Raw genomic sequence first — 19,946 nt, 5'->3', positions numbered from 1 at the left:
GTGACACAGATGTATTGTGTTTAAGTGCTATTGCAAGGGAGAGACCAGCTGAGCTGTGAAGAGTTTGCTTTTAAAGGACAGATAAAATAAATTGGGATTTTGGAAGCACTTTGTTACCATAACCCTTTGTGTGCGTTTTCTAGCAGCCTAACCTCTACCATGTGTAATGCGTGTTTACAAATAGTGACTTACCTATTCACAGCGTTGGTTGTCACAGGCTGGGACCTCGTAGCACTTAACATACACAGGTCACCAACCAGGATTCACTTCAGTGCCCTCCAGTCACACACAGACCTCTGCAGTGCACTAACTACCAGGGGATGCCTAATGTACCGGTGCATTCACCACTGACCAACCTGACTCACGTGTCTTCCATGTGAGCGGCTTCTTATTTTACATGTAGCTGTCTAAAGCTGAGAGACCGAAAACACTTACAGAATATTGTGTTTATAGCCGCCCTCCCAGCCCCACGCCACTGCGCGCATCACCACAGTCCACCCAGAGAGGAGCAGAATCACCACAGACCACCCAGAGAGGCGCAGCATCACCACAGTCCACCCAGAGAGGCGCAGAATCACCACAGACCACCCAGAGAGGCGCAGCATCACCACAGTCCACCCAGAGAGGCGCAGTATCACAACAGTCAACCCAGAGAAGCGCAGCATCACCAGTCCACCCAGAGAGAGGCACCTTCACCACAGTCCCCCCAGAGAGGAGCAGCATCACCACAGTCCACCCAGAGAAGCGCAGCATCACCAGTCCACCCAGAGAGGTGCTGCATCACCAGTCCACCCAGAGATAGGCACCATCACCAGTCTACCCAGAGAGATGCAGCATCACCACAGTCCATCCAGAAAGGCGCAGCATCACCACAGTCCATCCAGAGCGGTGCAGCATCACCACAGTCCACCCAGAGAGGTTCAGCATCATCAGTCCACCCAGAGAGACACCTTCAGCACAGTCCACAAAGAGATGCGCAGCATCACCACAGTCCACCCAGAGAGGCTCAGCATCACCAGTCCACCCAGAGAGGCGCAGCATCACCACAGTCCACCCAGAGAGGCTCAGCATCATCAGTCCACCCAGAGAGGCACTTTCAGCACAGTCCACTCAGAGAGACTCAGCATCACCACAGTCCGCCCTAAGAGAGGTACAACATCACCACAGTCCACCCAGAGTGGCGCAGCATCACCAATCCTTCCAGAGAGGTGCAGCATCACCACAGTCCACCCAGAGAGAGGAACCTTCACCACAGTCCACCCAGAGAGGCACAGCATCACCACAGTCCACCCAGAGAGGCGCAGCATCACCACAGTCCACCCAGAGAGAGGCACCATCACCAGTCTACCCAGAGAGATGCAGCATCACCACAGTCCACCCAGAGAGGCACAGCATCACCACAGTCCACCAAGAGAGGCGCAGTATCACCAGTCCACCAGAGAGACGCAGCATCACCACTGTCCACCCAGAAAGGCGCAGCATCACCACAGTCCACCCAGAGAGGCACAGCATCACCACAGTCCACCAAGAGAGGCGCAGTATCACCAGTCCACCCAGAGAGACGCAGCATCACCACTGTCCACCCAGAGAGGCGCAGCATCACCACAGTCCTCCCAGAGAGGCACAGCATCACCACAGTCCACCCAGTGAGGCGCAGCATCACCAGTCCACCCAAAGAGGCGCAGCATCACCACAGTCCACACAGAGAGGAGCAGCATCACCACAGTCCACCCAAAGAGGCACAGCATCACCACAGCCCACCCAGAGAGGTGCAGCATCGCCACAGTCCACCTAGGGAGGCGCAGCTTCACCACAGTCCACCAAGAGAAAAGCAGCATCACCACAATCCCCCCAGAGAGATGCAGCATCACCACCACCCAGAGAGGCGCAGCATCACCACAGTCCACCCAGAGAGGTGCAGCATCACTAGTCCACCCAGAGAGGGGCAGCATCACCACAGTCCACCCAGAGAGAGGAACCTTCACCACAGTCCACCCAGAGAGGCACAGCATCACTACAGTCCACCCAGAGAGGCGCAGCATCACCACAGTCCACCCAGAGAGAGGCACCATCACCAGTCTACCCAGAGAGATGCAGCATCACCACAGTCCATCCAGAAAGGCGCAGCATCACCACAGTCCACCCAGAGAGGCACAGCATCACCACAGTCCACCAAGAGAGGCGCAGTATCACCAGTCCACCCAGAGAGACGCAGCATCACCACAGTCCACTCAGAGAGGCACAGCATCACCACACTCCTCCCAGAGAGGCACAGCATCACCACAGTCCACCCAGTGAGGCGCAGCATCACCAGTCCACCCAAAGAGGTGCAGCATCACCACAGTCCACACAGAGAGGAGCAGCATCATCACAGTCCACCCAAAGAGGCACAGCATCACCACAGCCCACCCAAAGAGGCACAGCATCACCACAGTCCACTCAAAGAGGCGCAGCATCACCACAGTCCACCCAGAGAGGCGCAGCATCACCACAGTCCACCCAGAGAGGCGCAGCATCGCCACAGTCCACCCAGGGAGGCGCAGCTTCACCACAGTCCACCCAGAGAAACGCAGCATCACCACAGTCCACCCAGAGAGGTTCAGTATCACCACCACCCAGAGAGGCGCAGCATCATCACAGTCCACCCAGAGAGGTGCAGCATCACCAGTCCACCCACAGAGGGGCGCAGCATCACTACAGTTCACCCACGCTTTGTGTTCGACCGCTGGTAATAGGGCGCACCCTGTAGTTGTGGAGTTCATCCAGACTAACGCAGCTTCACCCTATAGGAAGCGCCAAGTGATATGTGGAAAGCTCGCAGCACTCCGTATGGAGCAATGGACACCCTATGAGGCCCCTTTCACCCTGTGTTAGGATCCGGGTACCCTATAACACGCTCCTTATAAAGCACACCCTGTAGTCGCGACCTTCACCCAGGCGGAACAAGCTTCACCCCATAGGAAGCACTCAGCAACCTATGGAAAGGGTGCAGCATCTATAAGGAGAACGGAAAACCTTATAGATGCTCCGTCCACTGAGCGGTAGCACCCTTCACCCTATAGGATACATGCAGTAACCTATGCAGGCCATGCAGCGTCCCTCATTGGGCAATAACCCTCCTATGAATGCACCATTCGTCCAGGGACAGCCAGCTCCATCCTATAAGATGCACTCAGTAACCTATAGAAAGCACGGGGGGTCTGTAAGGAGCAGTGAGGCCCCAGTGCCCTCTGGAAGCTGCAGCAGCACCCCCATGGGCTCCCCGTGCTTGGGGGGTTCACTCCCCTCCACAGGGTGTGTGATTGACAGCCGGGCTCCAGCTGGGGTCACACAGCTCTCTTCACCCCCCGCAGCTCTTAGTGTTTTTTTGTAGATACCAGACTCCAAGAGGCACCAGCCAGGTGATGGCAGGGACAGGTGAGGCCCGTCCTCGCACCTGAGGGCTCCAGACTGCTGGGGCGGGAGTGTCTGTGTGCACTCTCCCCTCCCCAGGTGTCCAGTTGGGGTCACACAGCTCTCCTCACCCCCCGCAGCTCTCACTTCGTTGTTAGTTACCAATGGAGGAAACGTCGGGTGATGACAGGGACAGGTGCGATCCTTCCCCGCACCTGAGGGCTCTAGACTGCTGGGGGCGTGGGGGGGGGGGGCGAGGCTGCGGGGCTGTATCTGCCCCCTCCTGGACACTGGCAGCAGCTTCCTTCCAGGGTGCACAGCGCTGGAGTCCCGACAACGGACGCCGTGGCTGAGGGCAGGTATTTATACTCAGCCCTGCTCTCACCTCTTTACAGAGCGGAGTCTGGCTGCGGGGAGAGGCAGAGAGGACGGAGGGGCCGGAGTGTCACAGGATGGAGGGGCCGGAGTGTCAGAGGATAGAGGGGCCGGAGTGTCAGAGGATAGAGGGGCCGGAGTGTCACAGGATAGAGGGGCCGGAGTGTCAGAGGATGGAGGGGCCGGAGTGCCAGGGACTGGAGGGTCCGGAGTGTCAGAGGATGGAGGGGGCGGAGTGTCAAGGGATGGAGGGGAAGTGTCAGGGGATAGAGGGACCGGAGTATCAGGGGATGGAGGGGTCGGGGTGTCAGAGGAAGTTGGGGGCTGTGTTGTTTCCAGTGGGTGATGTGGACCTGGAGATGGGGCTGCGCCTCCCCCCACCCCCCGGCAGTGGAGGGCTCTGTGGGAGCCGCTCCCCCAGCCCAGACTCGGGGTACTCTGATGCTGGCAGTAGACCCCCCTCTACAGATTATTTATCCTCTGACACCCCCCTGTCCCTCCCAGAGACCCGGGGTCAGCACAGCCCAGGACCGAGGCCAGGAGCTGTGGATGGGGCTGGGTCAGAGTGGCAGAGAGGGGAGGAGGTCCTGCTGGGACCTGGGGGGAGAGTGACCCATGGGGCGGGGTTTGAGGACCCTGGGCGGGGGCTTCATGCAGACTCTGGCAGTGAAAGACTAGACCTAGAGCCGGGCCAGGGAGGGACCAGTGTTCAGCTGCGGAACCAGGAATGGGTCGGACCAGAGGCCAGGGAAGAGAAACAAAAGGGGGCTCCGGCCCCTGAGACAGAGCAGCAGAGCCCCCTACTGACCCCAGGACCAGAAGCATCCCGGGGGGCTTCTCCAGGGACCAGGAGATGCATGGGTACACTGCTGACACCTACAGGTAAGAAGGAGTAATTACACCAAGTGTTCTTAACCCACCCTCAGAGGCAAGAAGTCCAACTACACAATGTGGACATCTCCTGCCCACTAGAGCTCAGGAAGTGGAACTGCACCAGATGTACATTGTAAGGAAATGCCTCATCATCACTTAAGCTTGGTACTGATGCTACTGGGGTTTTGACTCTGAGGGTGGGCTGTCCTGCCAACCAGGCCTCGGTGCCAGTGCTCTAACCTTTAAAACATGGCTGCCTGATTGGCTTATTCAGAAATGGCATAAGTTAACTTACTTATAAATCCTTAGCATATGGTACCAGGGGTACCTAAGACCTGTAAGTTGAGGTGCCCCTCGTGGACAGCAGCATTTATTGTACCACCACAAGTGTGACAAAGTAAACCACGACTCCCAGCCGCCACTGCAGGCTGGCAGAGCAGACTACGAATTGCTAACGCGACTTTGCTTTTTCAAGTAATGGCAAATCCCAAGCCTCCCTTTTTAATTTATCCAAGTCACCCCTCGTGCAGGGTGCGGTGTATTTAAAAGCAGAACATGTGACTTCCACGTCCTGGCAGTACTGCGAGCAAGGCTAATAGGAGATGAAACACAAACTGGAGAGGGAGAGGTACAAACCCCACCGTACATCCTCCTTGGGTGATTTACAAAACACTAAAGGGTACGGTCGCATCCGAGCTACAAACAACATCCCCTACTTAGAGGTGTGTGTGACACTACTGTGTATTAGCTCTAGTAGTCCCATCAGGTCACATCAGAAAGGCAATCCATGTGGCTGAAGAAGCCTCACCCACTCATCATGTCATGCGTCATCCTCAGCAACCTCTCCCGACCCCATCAGGACAATGCCACCGGGGCGGACTCCACCTCCTGTAGGATGGAAAGGAAAGAGGGAGTTCCTACATAAAGTTGTGCTGGACAAATGGTGGGATCCAGAAGAAACAAATAAATACCTTGTGGTACCCAGGCTTCTCACCTTTCATTTTTTAGGACAACAGTTATATCTAAAAAACATGTTGGGATGGCCAATTAGAGAAATGACTCAACCATCACCTAGCCAACATGTTTCTACCCCTATGGTAGCCTAACTGATCTTGGGCATTCGTCAGGCCCAAGGATCCCAATGGATTGCACAAATTACCCAAAAAAATAGGAACAAAGACACCCAGGTGAGTCCTACCTGGAACTGCATACACTTGTACCTAGAATTATTAAGCACAATGAAAATAGATAGACATTAATGGAAATGCTGATCTAAAAAATTAAAGCAAGAGGTGCTTTCAGTGCTCCTAACAAACACGTCTTGGTGCAAAAAACATGTGACACTGCAAATCTATCCAATCTACACACGTAAAAGAAGTGGGCACAAATACATGCACAGATGTAACACATATTCAGAGAATCATATACATCTAGGAGTCTAGTCCTTTCCCTATTAATAAAGGCAATTGGCTCCCTGGGCTCGGAGGGGACGATGTCCTCTGTAGTCACACAAGGTATAGTAAGAGTGATTAAAATAGTATGCAACAGGGCATTTATGTAGGCAAAATAAGAAAATATACCAAATCCTTCACTATGCTCCCACTGGTGAGGTGAATAGAGGGACAATTATATATAATTAAAGATATATAGGGAGAAAAAAATGAGTTAAACTCCCTTAAGAAGTTAGATTTCTAGGTGAAAACATCAATTGTCACTGTGAATGCAATCCACGTAAATAGATAAGGTTATAATAATGCATACTCATTCATGAGTGGCAACCTCCCATCGATGGAACAGTAACGATAGCATGTCCATGATGCTGAGACCCAGAGGGTAGGGGGGTCAGAAGGGACTGCCCTTGTATTTCAAATCATTGGTGGCTGTGGAAACCCAATTTATTACAATGGCACAACTCCACATATGAACATATAGCCCCGCAGTGGTGGCACATCGTTGCAAAGGCTGCCCGCACTGCCAAAGATTGTAAGTAGCAGCGGAGACCAACAAATCAAGGCCAGCCGCTCCATTGGCAAGTGCACGGTTACACACTGACAACTCAGCAAACCTAACTTCTGAATGTTGCTCTGTTTCCCACGTTTCAAGTGGCCATTTACAGCTGCTGTCTGCAAGACACCCGACTGCCCTCCTGGAAGGAAGTGTGACTGACTCCAAGGAAGGAACAACAAGGGACTGCTGTGGGAAGAAGTGTGCATGTCTTCCTGGCGGGAAAGTTAGATGGGTTTGAGCCCAAAAAGCAAGTTTCAAAGGAGAAGCTGCCTGTGACCAAACTGTGTACACACATGGGGGGCTGTTCCTTTGTTCTGGTGGACAGGACTCTGAGGGACATCCACCCCTGTGGCAGAAGTCTTCCCACAAAGACTTAAGGCCTCATTACAAGTTTGGCCATACTTAGACCGCCAGACTCACAGTGGCGCTCGGACTGCCGCACACCAGACGGTCTGACCGGCACATTACGACCCGGGAGGCTTGACTGCCAGGGGACCACTGCCAGGAGCATGGCTCCCGATGGGGTGGTGGCAGTCAGAGTCTTGCTGAGCCATGGTGGGGCTGAGTTCAGGGCCGCCATGCTGATCACGACTCTTCTTTCTGCAGCTTTTTTTCTGGTGGGGTCCCCCCATGAAGAAGCAGGCAGAAAGCCAGTGCTGGGGGCCACAGGGGAGCCCCTGCCAGCACCCATGGAACACATACTGTTTGCAGACAGTGCACACTCCCAGGGTGCTGTTGGATTTTGTTCATTTTGGAGTCTCAAAATTCATAAAAATAAGAACTATCTTTATACATTGGCATTAGATTATTTTGTGTTGTGTGACTTTCTCATACAGTTATTTCAATACTTGTAAATGCTTTGCACTTCTTCCCCCATTTAAGCCTGACTGACGTCTATGCAGGGTATACTAAGGTTTTACAAACAAGCCTGACTGATCCCAAGACAGTATTGTTCATGTATAACATGGTGAGGTCACACAACCACAGCACATAATACACCACGTCCCTCACATGCCGATCTTGCCCCCAGAGACAAGGAAGTATAACTTCAACAGGTGCTCATCTCCTGACCCCAGAGGTAAGAAAGTGTAAGTAAAACTGCTTCTCATTATCCCAGAGACAAGGAAGTGTAACAAAACCAGGAGTAGATCTCCTGCCCCCGAGGCAAGGAAGTGTAACAACACCAAGAGTTTATATACTGCCCCCAGAGGCAAAGAAGTATAAAAACACCAAGGGTTGATCTACTGCCCCCAGAGGCAAGGATGTATAACTTCACCAGGAGTTGATTTACTTCCCTCAGTAGTACCAATGTGTTTGTTTACTGCTCCCTAGAGTTAAGGCAGCATAACTACGCCAGGAGTTGATCTACTTCCCCAGACGTAGGGAAGTGGTCATCTACTGCCCCCTAGAGGTGAAGCAGCATAACTACATCAGGTGTTCATCTACTGCCCCAGAGGTAAGGCAGCACACATGCACCAAGAGTTCAACTTCTTCCCCTAGTGGTATGTGTATCTGCACCATGTGTTCATCTCCTGATTTTAGACACAAGGAACTGTAAGAGCACCAGGATTTCATCAACTGAAAGCAGGCCAGGGTCAGAATCAGAAGGAATGAGAGAAAGACAGAGGGCTCAAGTAGAGTGCAGGAGAGAGGGTGACTAGTGGGGTGCCGGGGATTTATAATGCAGATGCACCAAGAAATAAATATTGGGGTGCACAAGATATAACTAGAGAGGAGCAGCCCTTTGAAGAACCAATAGGTAGAGTGACCTATGAGGGAGGGGGGTTAATGGACCAGAGTTCCATTAACATTTACAGAGGGGGCTGGAGGTCCTGCAGGGAACTGCAGGGACAGTGACCCAATCAATGAATCAATCAATCAAGGATTTATAGAGTGCACTAATCACCCGTTAGTGTCTCAAGGTGCTGGGGGGGGGGAGCTACTGGTCGTAGAGCCATGTCTTGAGGCGTTTCCTGAATGTCAAGAGGTCTTGGGTCTGGCGAAGGTGGAGCGATAGGGAGTTCCACGTCTTGGCGGCTACGTGAGAGAAGGATCTTACTCCGGCGGTGGTGCGGCGGATGCGGGGGATGGAGGCGAGGGCGAGGCTGGCGGAGCGAACATTGCGGGTGGGGGTGTGTAAGGTGAGCCTGTCATTGAGGTAGGCTGGGCCTGTGTCGTGGAGGGCCTTGTGTGTGTGGATGAGGAGTTTGAAGGTGATCCTCTTTGATACTGGTAGCCAGTGAAGGTCTCTGAGGTGGGGGGAAATGTGGTCGTGGCGTGGGATGTCCAGAATGAGGCGGGCGGATGCGTTCTGTATTCTTTGCAGCTTTGTTAGGAGTTTGGTTGTTATTCCTGCATATAGGGTGTTTCCATAGTCCAATCGGCTGCTGACCAGGGCGTGGGTGACAGTTTTCTTGGTTTCGACGGGAATCCACTTGAAGATTTTGAGGAGCATGCAGAGATTGTTGTAGCAGGAAGAGGAGATGGCATTGACCTGCTGACTCATACTGAGTGTGGAGTCAAAGATGAAGCTTAGGTTGCGTGCGTGCGTGGGTGGTGGGTGAGGGCGCGGTTCCTAGGGAGGTGGGCGACCAGGAGTCATTCCAAGCTGAGGGGTTGGTGCCAAAGATGAGGATTTCTGTCTTGTCTGTGTTTAACTTGAGGTGGCTTGATTCCATCGAGCTGGCAATGACGTGAAGTCCGTTGTGGAGGTTGTTCTTTGCAGTTGTAGGGTCTTTCATGAGGGAGAGGATGAGCTGAGTGTCGTCTGCGTAGGAAACTATGTTGATGTGGTCGGTTCACGCGATGTTGGCGAGGGGGGCCATGTAAACGTTGAAGAGTGTGGGGCTCAGCGAGGATCCTTGGGGAACGCCACAGATGATTCTGGCGGCTTCTGACAGGAATGGTGGGAGGCGGACTCTCTGGGTTCTGCCTGAGAGAAATGACGAGATCCAGTCGAGTGCCTTGTCGCGGATTCCAGCGTTGTGGAGGCGTAGTCCGGAGAGTGTGATGACATACCGTGTCGAAAGCTGCAGAGAGGTCCAGGAGGATGAGTGCTGCTGTTTCTCCTTCGTCGAGCATATTCCTAATGTCGTCTGTGGCAGCAATGAGTGCAGTCTTGGTGCTGTGGTTTCTGCGGAATCCGGATTTGGAGGTGTTGAGTACCTTGCTGTCTTCCAGGAACCGGGATAGTTGGCTGTTTACGATCTTTTCGATGACCTTGGCTGGGAAGGGGAGGAGGGAGATTGGCCGGTAGTTTTTGGGGTCGTCTGGGTCTGCCTTTGGTTTCTTCAGCAGGGCGTTGATTTCTGCGTGCTTCCATCTTTCTGGGAAGGTGGCTGACTCGAAGGAGCTGTTGATGGTTTTGCAGAGGTGGGGGGCGATGATGATGTTTGCCTTATCGAAGATATGGTGTAGGCAGGGGTCCAATGGTGATCCGGAGTGGATGGAGGCCATGGTGGTGGCGGTGTCCTCTATGTTGACGGGGGTCCAGGTGTGGAGGAGGTGGGTGTTGCTTGGAGCGTTGGGTTCTTGGGCGTTTGAAGTCAGCTGGCGGGTCTGGGGTTTGAAGCTATTGTGGATTTCTTCTATCTTTCGACGGAAGTGGGTTGCCAGTGAGTTGCAGAACTCCTGTGATGGCGGGGGTTAATTGGAGCAGGTCCTGGGGGTGGAGAGCTCATTGATGATGCCGAAGACCTCTTTACTGTTGTGAGCATTGGCGTCGATGCGGTTTTTGAAGTGGGTCCTTTTAATGGTGCGGTTCAGTTGGTGATGTTTGCATAGGGCATCCTTGAAAGCGATTTGGTTGGAGTTGGTAGGGCCAAGGTGCCAGGTTTTTTCGATTCTGCGACATAGCAGTTTGGTTTCCTGTAGTTCAGGGGTGAACCAGCTGGCCTTGATTCTGTGGGAGGTGTGTTTTCTTTTTTTTTGAGCGGTGCAAGGGTGTTGGCGCAATCTTCTATCCAGCGATGCAGGTTGGTGGTGGCTGTGTTGGGATCCGGGGTCCCAGGGGTGGGGCCCGGGTGAGAGTGGAGATCAGTTGATCCGTTTATATTTTGCTCCAGTCGCGTTGGGGGGGTTGTGTGCGGTGGTGGTGAGTGACTGGTTTCTGGTAGGAGAAGTGGATGCAGCGGTGGTCTGTCCAGCTGAGTTCGGTGATGTGGCTGAAAGAGACGAGGTTGCTGTCTGAGAAGATGGGGTTGAGTGTGTGGCCTGCGGAGTGGGTGGGTGAAGTGACGAGTTGCTTGAAGCCGAAGTTGTCGAGGTTGTCGATTAGGTTGATGGTGTTGATATCATTGTTATTTTCTAGGTGGAAGTTTAGGTCACAGAGGAGGATGTAGTCTGTTGAGGCGAGGGCTTGGGAGCTGATGGCGTCGGCGATGTCGTCGCAGAACTGCGGCCTGGGTCCAGGGGGTCTGTAGACCAGTGTTCCTCTGAGTGTGTTGTTGGCGTTGATGTGGATTTTTGAAGTGGAGGTGCTCGGCGGAGTTGATGGTGTCATGGGAGTTGGTGGAGACTCTTATGGTGTTTTTGTGGACTATGGCGATTCCTCCTCCTGGTCTGTTGATTCGGTCTCTTCTGGTGATCTTGTAGTTTTCTGGTATGGCTATGGCTACATCTGGTTCCAAGGCCGAATTCATCCAGGTTTCAGTGAGGAATGCGATGTCTGGTGAGTATGTAGTCAGGAGGTCCCAGAGTTCAATTGCATGTTTGTGGACGGAGCGGGGGTTAAGTAGGATGCATCTTAGGCGGTTGTCTGTTTTGATTTGTCGTTTGGAGGTTAGGTTGCAGGTGAAATTGCTGGCTTTGCAGGAGAAGGGTCCTTTGGTGCGCGTCGGTGTGGACTGGAAGCAGATGGAGGAGCGTCCTGGATTAAAGGCATGGAGTTCGTTGGCAGTGTAAAGGTGTTCGGTGGCGCGGGAGACGTGTTGGCCAGGGGGTCTGGCGCTGGGCGCGGTCTTGGCACGGACGGGTGCAGACAGGCATGCCTTTGGTGCGCCAGCGGCACGTCTGCGCTGCGGCCGGCATAAGAGGGGAGGTGGGAGGGAGTGGCAGCTGGGAGGAGGGAGGGAAACCTCCAATGGGAGTGCGGGGGGGCAGCAGGAGTCAGGAGCGGGAAGAGCTCCGAGAAGGAGGGAGGGGGCGGGGCCGCGGGCAAGCAGCGGCGCAAACCTTCTGGGAGAGGAGAAGCCAAGAGCCCAAACAAGCCCAGACAACCCCAAACAAGCCCAGACAAGCCCAAAACAATGGCAGCACTTACCAGAGAGTGGTGAGGAGGAAGCGACCTGCCTGCCATGGGAGGTACTCTTAGGACGTGAGGTTCACCAACTTGTGCAGAGGGGGAGTGGCTCCTACAGAGAACTGCAGAGAGAGTGACCTATGGGAAGAGGTGAGAGGACTCAGGGCCTGGACTGTACCAAGATGTATGGTGGGAGAGTGACTACTGCTGGGACCAGGATCTATAGAAGGGAGAGAGAGAGAACACAGAACTGGGGATTCAAGAGGATAAACAAAATAGAGTTTTGTTAGAATTAGACGGCAGTACCAGCCTATGCTACACAGATTCATTATATTCGGCTACACCTGGCACCAGGTCCTGCATCTTATATGCAGGTATTTGTGACATCTTCCAGTAATGACCAGAGACCCTTTGCCAGGAGAACAGAGGACTGATACCAGCGAATAAGGTGGAGGAGGAGATTCCGCTGGGTCAGAGAAGGCAGGGGGGAGAGCAGAGACTCAGGGCTGGGGTTTCACTAAGATAAAGTGAGATAGGGAAAAGATCTGGTGGCATAATTATCAAAAGTTCACACAAAACAGGGCCGCAAGCAAGTTACTGCACTCCATTGCATGAATAGGAGAAGGCTAACATGCGCCATATCTGCTATGAAATGGTGCTGTTCAGCTATCTACCTGCGCTGGTGCACTTATGGCTTCTTAGCACCAAGGCAGACACCCTTGCACTACAGTGCAACGATGCCTGTGTTACGGGCAGGATTGTTTTTGTGCAGAAGCGGGTACCTTCCTGCACAAAAAACAGTTTTGTAAGACAATTTCCTCTTTTTATTCATGATGCAAAATACATCACATATAAAAAAGTAAAGAAGAAAGAGAAATAAAGATATTTCTCCTTGGTGCACCACACCGGGGAAGGCATAGCATTCTGATGCATTCCCAGGTTTACTAGCTTTAATAAATCCAGTAATGCGCCAAAATCCATGGATGGATGCATATGAACGCCCATGCTCCTCCCACGGAACGCCTCCCAGGCACAGTGTAATGCAACGCAGCTTCAGGGGCAGGGTCGAATTATAATTTTTTTAAGACGCCTTGTTCGGCAACGAAGTTGGTCCTTGTGTGGCTTAGTAAATACCATCTAACATTATGCATCCAGGCTGCGCAAAAAAGAGACACAACCACTACGCAAAATGTTAGTAAGTCTGGGCCCTGGAGTCAGAAAAGGATCTTCCTGCTGAACAGGTTCTGTGTAGGAAGAGCCTGGAAAAGAGAGAAGAAGAACTGTGGGAGGGGCCCGTGACAGGCAGCAGAGCCTGATATCATGGACTGGACCCAAGGCATCCCTGGAGGCTTCACCCAGAGAGGAGGAGATTTGAATGGCAGCTCTCTGCCCCATGGAGGATGACATCCGGGAGAGTGCAGCAGTGATAGACAGAGTGGCAGAGAGAAGCTTTCAATGATGAGGACTCTGTGAAAACTCTTTGAGGAGGTGTGAGGCGGCTGCCTGACCAGTATTTTACCCATCTAGCTGGTACTTTTGTGCAACACAAGTAAAAAAAAATCAACTCTGGTATTTTTCCACTTTGCAATATAAACTTCAAGCAACAAGTACAACATGAAACACATCAAAAGAATATGAATGCCGTCTAAGTTGTCCTAAGTGTTTTTACAGTCAATAGGTACAATATCAGAAAATACATTTGGCCTAGTAGCTAAAGCTGATGGCTTCAGACCCTGGACTCTGTGCTTCATTTAATATAGTGTGATCCTGGACAAATCATGTACTCACCCTGAGTCTGAAATGAAATGTGTAAAAACCTCCCTATAGGTGTCTGACCTTATATCAAGTACTGTACAATGTCCCATTCTTTCTTAGCTAGGTCCATGCTTTACTAATATCAACACCCACTCTGTGCCAAAAATAGAGGGGAATTCAGACAAACTGTTATTCATTTACTAGCTCAGGGCCCTTCCAAATCATTCACAAAGGGGTTATCTTTTTCCAGAAAGATGGTATTGGTCCTACGCTAACAGCAACGTGTGACTATACCTGTCTGTGGGTGAATAGCTGGAGTCCCTGAGACCCCAGGTTAGCCTCCAAAAGAGCTTTCTTCAAGGATGTGCTGATTGTGCACTGCCTCCTTGTGTCCCATTTCCATGTGACTACATCTGTAATATGGCAGATGCTCATGGTCCAAGATGTTGCCTACTTGGACGTAGCCACACCCCCTTGCAAACGTGGTAACGCTCTCATGACTCAGAAACTCCCCTAGTTTGTGCATGAAATGGTCAGACCCATTTCACTATTTCCACTATTTGTTTATTTAATCCTTAAAGTGCACCCATGAAATGCACATCAAAAGCATAACAAGCAAAAACATACAAATACATTCCTTTTAAAATACATAAAAAATCAGTTACAAAAACGCATAGATGTAGACAGTGCATACATAATTAAAGCATTCAATATACTAAATAATACACAAATGAATCAATGTACTGCAAGAAACAATCCAAACTGCCTCCAGACAGTAACATACATTCTCTGTAGGAGGATTTAACAGTAATTAAAGTGCTTCTTCATGTGTTACCACAAAGTGCCCTAAAATCGCAGGCTAAATGCATGTTTGTTGCAGATATAAAGGACCCAAACAAAAACATAAGAATGATTCAGATCCTGTTTCACAGTTTCACAACACTGACAACATGGATGAGAAGTTAACTCATCCTTCTTAATCCACACATTTTCACCAAACTAATTCTCATTAACCCTAAATTTCATAAAAACTCTTAAGTCAAGAGGACATAAAATGGCCTTAAAATAAAAATGCATCTTGTCACATTGTACAGACCTACAGCTCAACTGGAGTCTTTTTATCTGAAAACAATGTTGCAAATCATGGCGAAAGCTTCTGATTTTAGATTTCTTTCTTGAGCAGCACTTTAAACCACTGCTAGTCAAGCAAGATAACATCTCATGACTATTTAGGGTCATATGTTCTATACTATAATTGTAAACAGTCCCAAATGTGTAAATCTCTTTATTCTACCTTGAAAGTTCCTACCAAATGATTTTTTCGATGTATTATCTGGACTCCTAATCAATTGAAAAAAATAACAAATAATCTGTCATTAAGCTAGAAACGTTATACCATCATTTCAATCGAACTGGATCAATCAATCAATCAATCAATACTTGTAGAGTGCAGCTTATCACCCGTGGGGTCTCAAGGTGCTGTTCTGGGCATGCTGGTCACTCCAATAGCCAGGTCTTGATCTCCTTCCTGGATTGCTTCAGTGATGCATCCTGTCTGAGGTTGGGTGGGAGAGTATTCCAAGTCCGGGCTGCGAGGTACGAGAAGGATCTGCCACTGGCTGTACTTTTCCTGATTCTGGGGATGGTGGTGAGATGGGAATATCGGAGTTGCCTGGGAGGGTGTAGAAGGTCAGGCGGTGGTTGAGGTAGTCTGGTTCGATGTTGTGAAGTGCCTTGTAGCTGTGAGTCAGTATTTTAAAGGTAATGTGTTTCTCGATCAGGAGCCAGTGGAGGTCTCTGAGGTTTGCGGAGATGTGGATGTGGTGGGGGATGTTCAGGATGAGTGTGGCTGTTCTGGGTTCTCTCTAGCCTTGCTTGTAGCTTCTTTGTGATGCAGGCATAGAGTGCGTTGCTGTAGTCCAATTTGCTGCTGACCAGAGCGTGGGTGACGGTCCTTCTAGTCTCTATGGGGATCCACTTGAAGCTCTTCCGAAGGGGACACATTGTGTGGACGCAGGCTGATGAGACGGCGTTGACTTGACAGGTCATTGAAAGCGTGATGTCCAGGATGATGCCCAGGTTGCATGCGTAATCGGTGGGGGTGAAGGCGTTTCCTATGGCAGCTGGACACCAGGAGTCATCCCAGGTGGAAGGCATGGAGCTGAGTACGAGGATCTCTGTCTTGTCTGATTTGAGCCTGAGGCAGCTGACTTCCATCCAGGCGGCGACTGCACTCCGTTGTGGAAGTTTCTATTGGCTGTGGATGGGTCATCGGTAAGGGAGAGGATCAGTTGGGTATCGAGACTATGGTTAGTCCATGCTGTCTGATGATTTTGGTGAGCGGGGGCCATGAAGATGATGAAGAGGGTCGGGCTTAGCTAGGATCCCTGGGGTACTTTACAGCAGGTTTCTTTGAGTGCTGAAGTGTACGGTGGGACACTCTGGGTTCTTCCGGAAGGAACAAACCCATTCCAGTGCTTTGCTGTAGATGCCGGCGTTGTGGAGTCTGGTGCAAAAGGTGGAGTGAGAGACTGTGTCAAATGCAGCGGAGAGGTCAAGGAGGATGAGGGCGGCAGTGTCATGGTAGTCTAGTATGGCACAGATGTCGTTTGTGGCTGCGAGGAGCTGTGGTTGCTCCTGAAACCAGACTGTGAGGGATCTAGGATGTGGTTTGACTCAAGGAACTCTGTTAGTTACATGTTGATGACCTCTTCTGTTACCTTGGCTGGGAAGGGGAGCAGAGAGATGGGTGTAGGAGGCTGGACTGGCTTGTAGTGAGTACCAAGGGGTACTTGCACCTTGCACCAGGCCCAGTTATCCTTTATTAGTGTATAGGGTGTCTAGCAGCTTAGGCTGATAGATAATGGTAGCTTAGCAGAGCAGCTTAGGCTGAACTAGGAGACGTGTGAAGCTACTACAGTACCACTTAGTGTCATATGCACAATATCATAAGAAAACACAATACACAGTTATACTAAAAATAAAGGTACTTTATTTTTATGACAATATGCCAAAGTATCTTAGAGTGTACCCTCAGTGAGAGGATAGGAAATATACACAAGATATATATACACAATAGCAAAAATATGCAGTATAGTCTTAGAAAACAGTGCAAACAATGTATAGTTACAATAGGATGCAATGGGGAAACATAGGGATAGGGGCAACACAAACCATATACTCCAAAAGTGGAATGCGAACCACGAATGGACCCTAAACCTATGTGACCTTGTAGAGGGTCGCTGGGACTATTAGAAAATAGTGAGAGGTAGAAAAATAACCCTCCCCAAGACCCTGAAAAGTGAGTGCAAAGTGCACTAAAGTTCCCCTAAGGACAAAGTAGTCGTGTTAGAGGAATAATGCAGGAAAGACACAAACCAGCAATGCAACAACTGTGGATTTCCAATCTAGGATACCTGTGGAACAAGGGGACCAAGTCCAAAAGTCACAAGCAAGTCGGAGATGGGCAGATGCCCAGGAAATGCCAGCTGCGGGTGCAAAGAAGCTTCGACTGGACAGAAGAAGCTGAGGTTTCTGCAGGAACGAAAAGGGCTAGAGACTTCCCCTTTGGTGGACGGATCCCACTCGCCTTGGAGAGTCGTGCAGAAGTGTTTTCCCGCCGGAAGGACGCCAACAAGCCTTGCTAGTCGCAAATCGTGCGTTTGGCGTTTTTGGACGCTGCCGGGGCCCAGGAGGGACCAGGAGGTCGCAAATTGGACCTGAAGAGAGAGGGGACGTCGATCAAGACAAAGAGCCCTCACTGAAGCAGGTAGCACCCGGAGAAGTGCCAGAAACAGGCACTACGAGGATGCGTGAAATGGTGCTCGCCGAAGTTGCACAAAGGAGTCCCACGTCGCCAGAGACCAACTTAGAAAGTCGTGCAATGCAGGTTAGAGTGCCGTGGACCCAGGCTTGGCTGTGCACGAAGGATTTCCGCCGGAAGTGCACAGGGGCCGGAGTAGCTGCAAAGTCGCGGTTCCCAGCAATGCAGCCCAGCGAGGTGAGGCAAGGACTTACCTCCACCAAACTTGGGCTGAAGAGTCACTGGACTGTGGGGGTCACTTGGACAGAGTCGCTGGATTCGAGGGACCTCGCTCGTCGTGCTGAGAGGAGACCCAAGGGACCGGTAATGCAGCTTTTTGGTGCCTGCGGTTGCAGGGGGAAGATTCCGTCGACCCACGGGAGATTTCTTCGGAGCTTCTGGTCCAGAGAGGAGGCAGGCTACCCCCACAGCATGCACAAGCAGGAAAACAGTCGAGAAGGCGGCAAGATCAGCGTTACAGAGTTGCAGTAGTCGTCTTTGCTACTATGTTGCAGGTTTGCAGGCTTCCAGCGAAGGTCAGCGGTCGTTTCCTTATCAGAAGGTGAAGAGAGAGATGCAGAGGAACTCGGCTGAGCTCATGCATTCGTTATCTAAAGTTTCCCCAGAGACAGAGACCCTAAATAGCCAGAAAAGAGGGTTTGGCTACCTAGGAGAGAGGATAGGCTACTAACACCTGAAGGAGCCTATCAGCAGGAGTCTCTGACGTCACCTGGTGGCATTGGCCACTCAGAGCAGTCCAGTGTGCCAGCAGCACCTCTGTTTCCAAGATGGCAGAGGTCTGGAGCACACTGGAGGAGCTCTGGACACCTCCCAGGGGAGGTGCAGGTCAGGGGAGTGGTCACTCCCCTTTCCTTTGTCCAGTTTCGCGCCAGAGCAGGGGCTAAGGGGTCCCTGAACCGGTGTAGACTGGCTTATGCAGAATTGGGCACATCTGTGCCCAAGAAAGCATTTCCAGAGGCTGGGGGAGGCTACTCCTCCCCTGCCTTCACACCATTTTCCAAAGGGAGAGGGTGTAACACCCTCTCTCAGAGGAAGTCCTTTGTTCTGCCATCCTGGGCCAGGCCTGGCTGGACCCCAGGAGGGCAGATGCCTGTCTGAGGGGTTGGCAGCAGCAGCAGCTGCAGTGAAACCCCAGGAAGGGCAGTTTGGCAGTACCAGGGTCTGTGCTACAGACCACTGGGATCATGGGATTGTGCCAACTATGCCAAAATGGCATAGAGGGGGCAATTCCATGATCATAGACATGTTACATGGCCATATTCGGAGTTACCATTGTGAAGCTACATATAGGTAGTGACCTATATGTAGTGCACGCGTGTAATGGTGTCCCCGCACTCACAAAGTTCAGGGAATTGGCTCTGAACAATGTGGGGGCACCTTGGCTAGTGCCAGGGTGCCCTCACACTAAGTAACTTTGCACCTAACCTTTACCAGGTAAAGGTTAGACATATAGGTGACTTATAAGTTACTTAAGTGCAGTGTAAAATGGCTGTGAAATAACGTGGACGTTATTTCACTCAGGCTGCAGTGGTAGGCCTGTGTAAGAATTGTCAGAGCTCCCTATGGGTTGCAAAAGAAATGCTGCAGCCCATAGGGATCTCCTGGAACCCCAATACCCTGGGTACCTCAGTACCATATACTAGGGAATTATAAGGGTGTTCCAGTAAGCCAATGTAAATTGGTAAAAATGGTCACTAGCCTGTTAGTGACAATTTGGAAAGAAATGAGAGAGCATAACCACTGAGGTTCTGATTAGCAGAGCCTCAGTGAGACAGTTAGTCACTACACAGGTAACACATTCAGGCACACTTATGAGCACTGGGGCCCTGGGTTACCAGGGTCCCAGTGACACATACAACTAAAACAACATATATACAGTGAAAAATGGGGGTAACATGCCAGGCAAGATGGTACTTTCCTACAATGGGTCTGTAGTTTTTCATCTCCCTTGGGTCGGCGGAGGGTTTCTTTAGGACCGGGTTGATCTGTGCGTGTTTCTAGTCAGATGTGAAGGTGGCAGTTTTGAAGGAATGGTTGATAGTCTGGCAGAGCACTTTAAAGCACTGCTAGATTATGTGCAAGTGGAAAGAGGCTTAATATTGAATTGCTTCTATAAATCAATGGGGGTGAGCAACATTAGTACGAGATCACCCGTTTACAACACGGTTAAAACCTCCCTTGATTTCAATATAGGTGGATCTTTAATTCCTTGACTTAGAAAAATTGGAAAAAATAAAGAGAAAGGGAAAATAACAAAGGAGCTAAAATACAATTGTGTTTGAGGCCCTTGTCCTCTGTAATTTTATCAGTCTACTAATTTCTAGTGCCTGGAAGTACTTTCAACCAATTATTAGAATAATATTGATGAGTGCACACTGCTGTCTCTCAAAGCCAGTGGGACCTGAGTTGGCTGTGTAATGTGGTGATGCACATGGTTGCTGTGTGGAAGGGTTTAAAGGGAGTAATTAATAAATGAGGATG

The 19,946-nt window shown here is 50.9% G+C and overlaps 1 protein-coding gene across 1 annotated transcript in view; it reads left to right on the top strand.

Annotated features, from left to right (window-relative positions):
• Positions 1 to 4,067: 4,067 nt before the first annotated feature.
• The window catches only part of LOC138275054 (C-type lectin domain family 2 member L-like), a 51,540-nt gene continuing 35,661 nt past the window's right edge, over positions 4,068 to 19,946 (top strand). Inside the window, exon 1 of the mRNA XM_069219066.1 lies at positions 4,068 to 4,650. Coding sequence (XP_069075167.1) covers positions 4,128 to 4,650 — 523 coding nt within the window. The 5' untranslated portion in view covers positions 4,068 to 4,127. The remainder of the gene's footprint in view (positions 4,651 to 19,946) is intronic.

Source organism: Pleurodeles waltl, chromosome 2_2 (assembly GCF_031143425.1).
Source record: "Pleurodeles waltl isolate 20211129_DDA chromosome 2_2, aPleWal1.hap1.20221129, whole genome shotgun sequence".
NCBI classification, from domain to species: Eukaryota; Metazoa; Chordata; class Amphibia; order Caudata; family Salamandridae; genus Pleurodeles; species Pleurodeles waltl.
The sequence above is the reverse complement of the archived record's forward strand: the minus strand, read 5'-3'. Positions and strand labels throughout refer to the sequence as shown.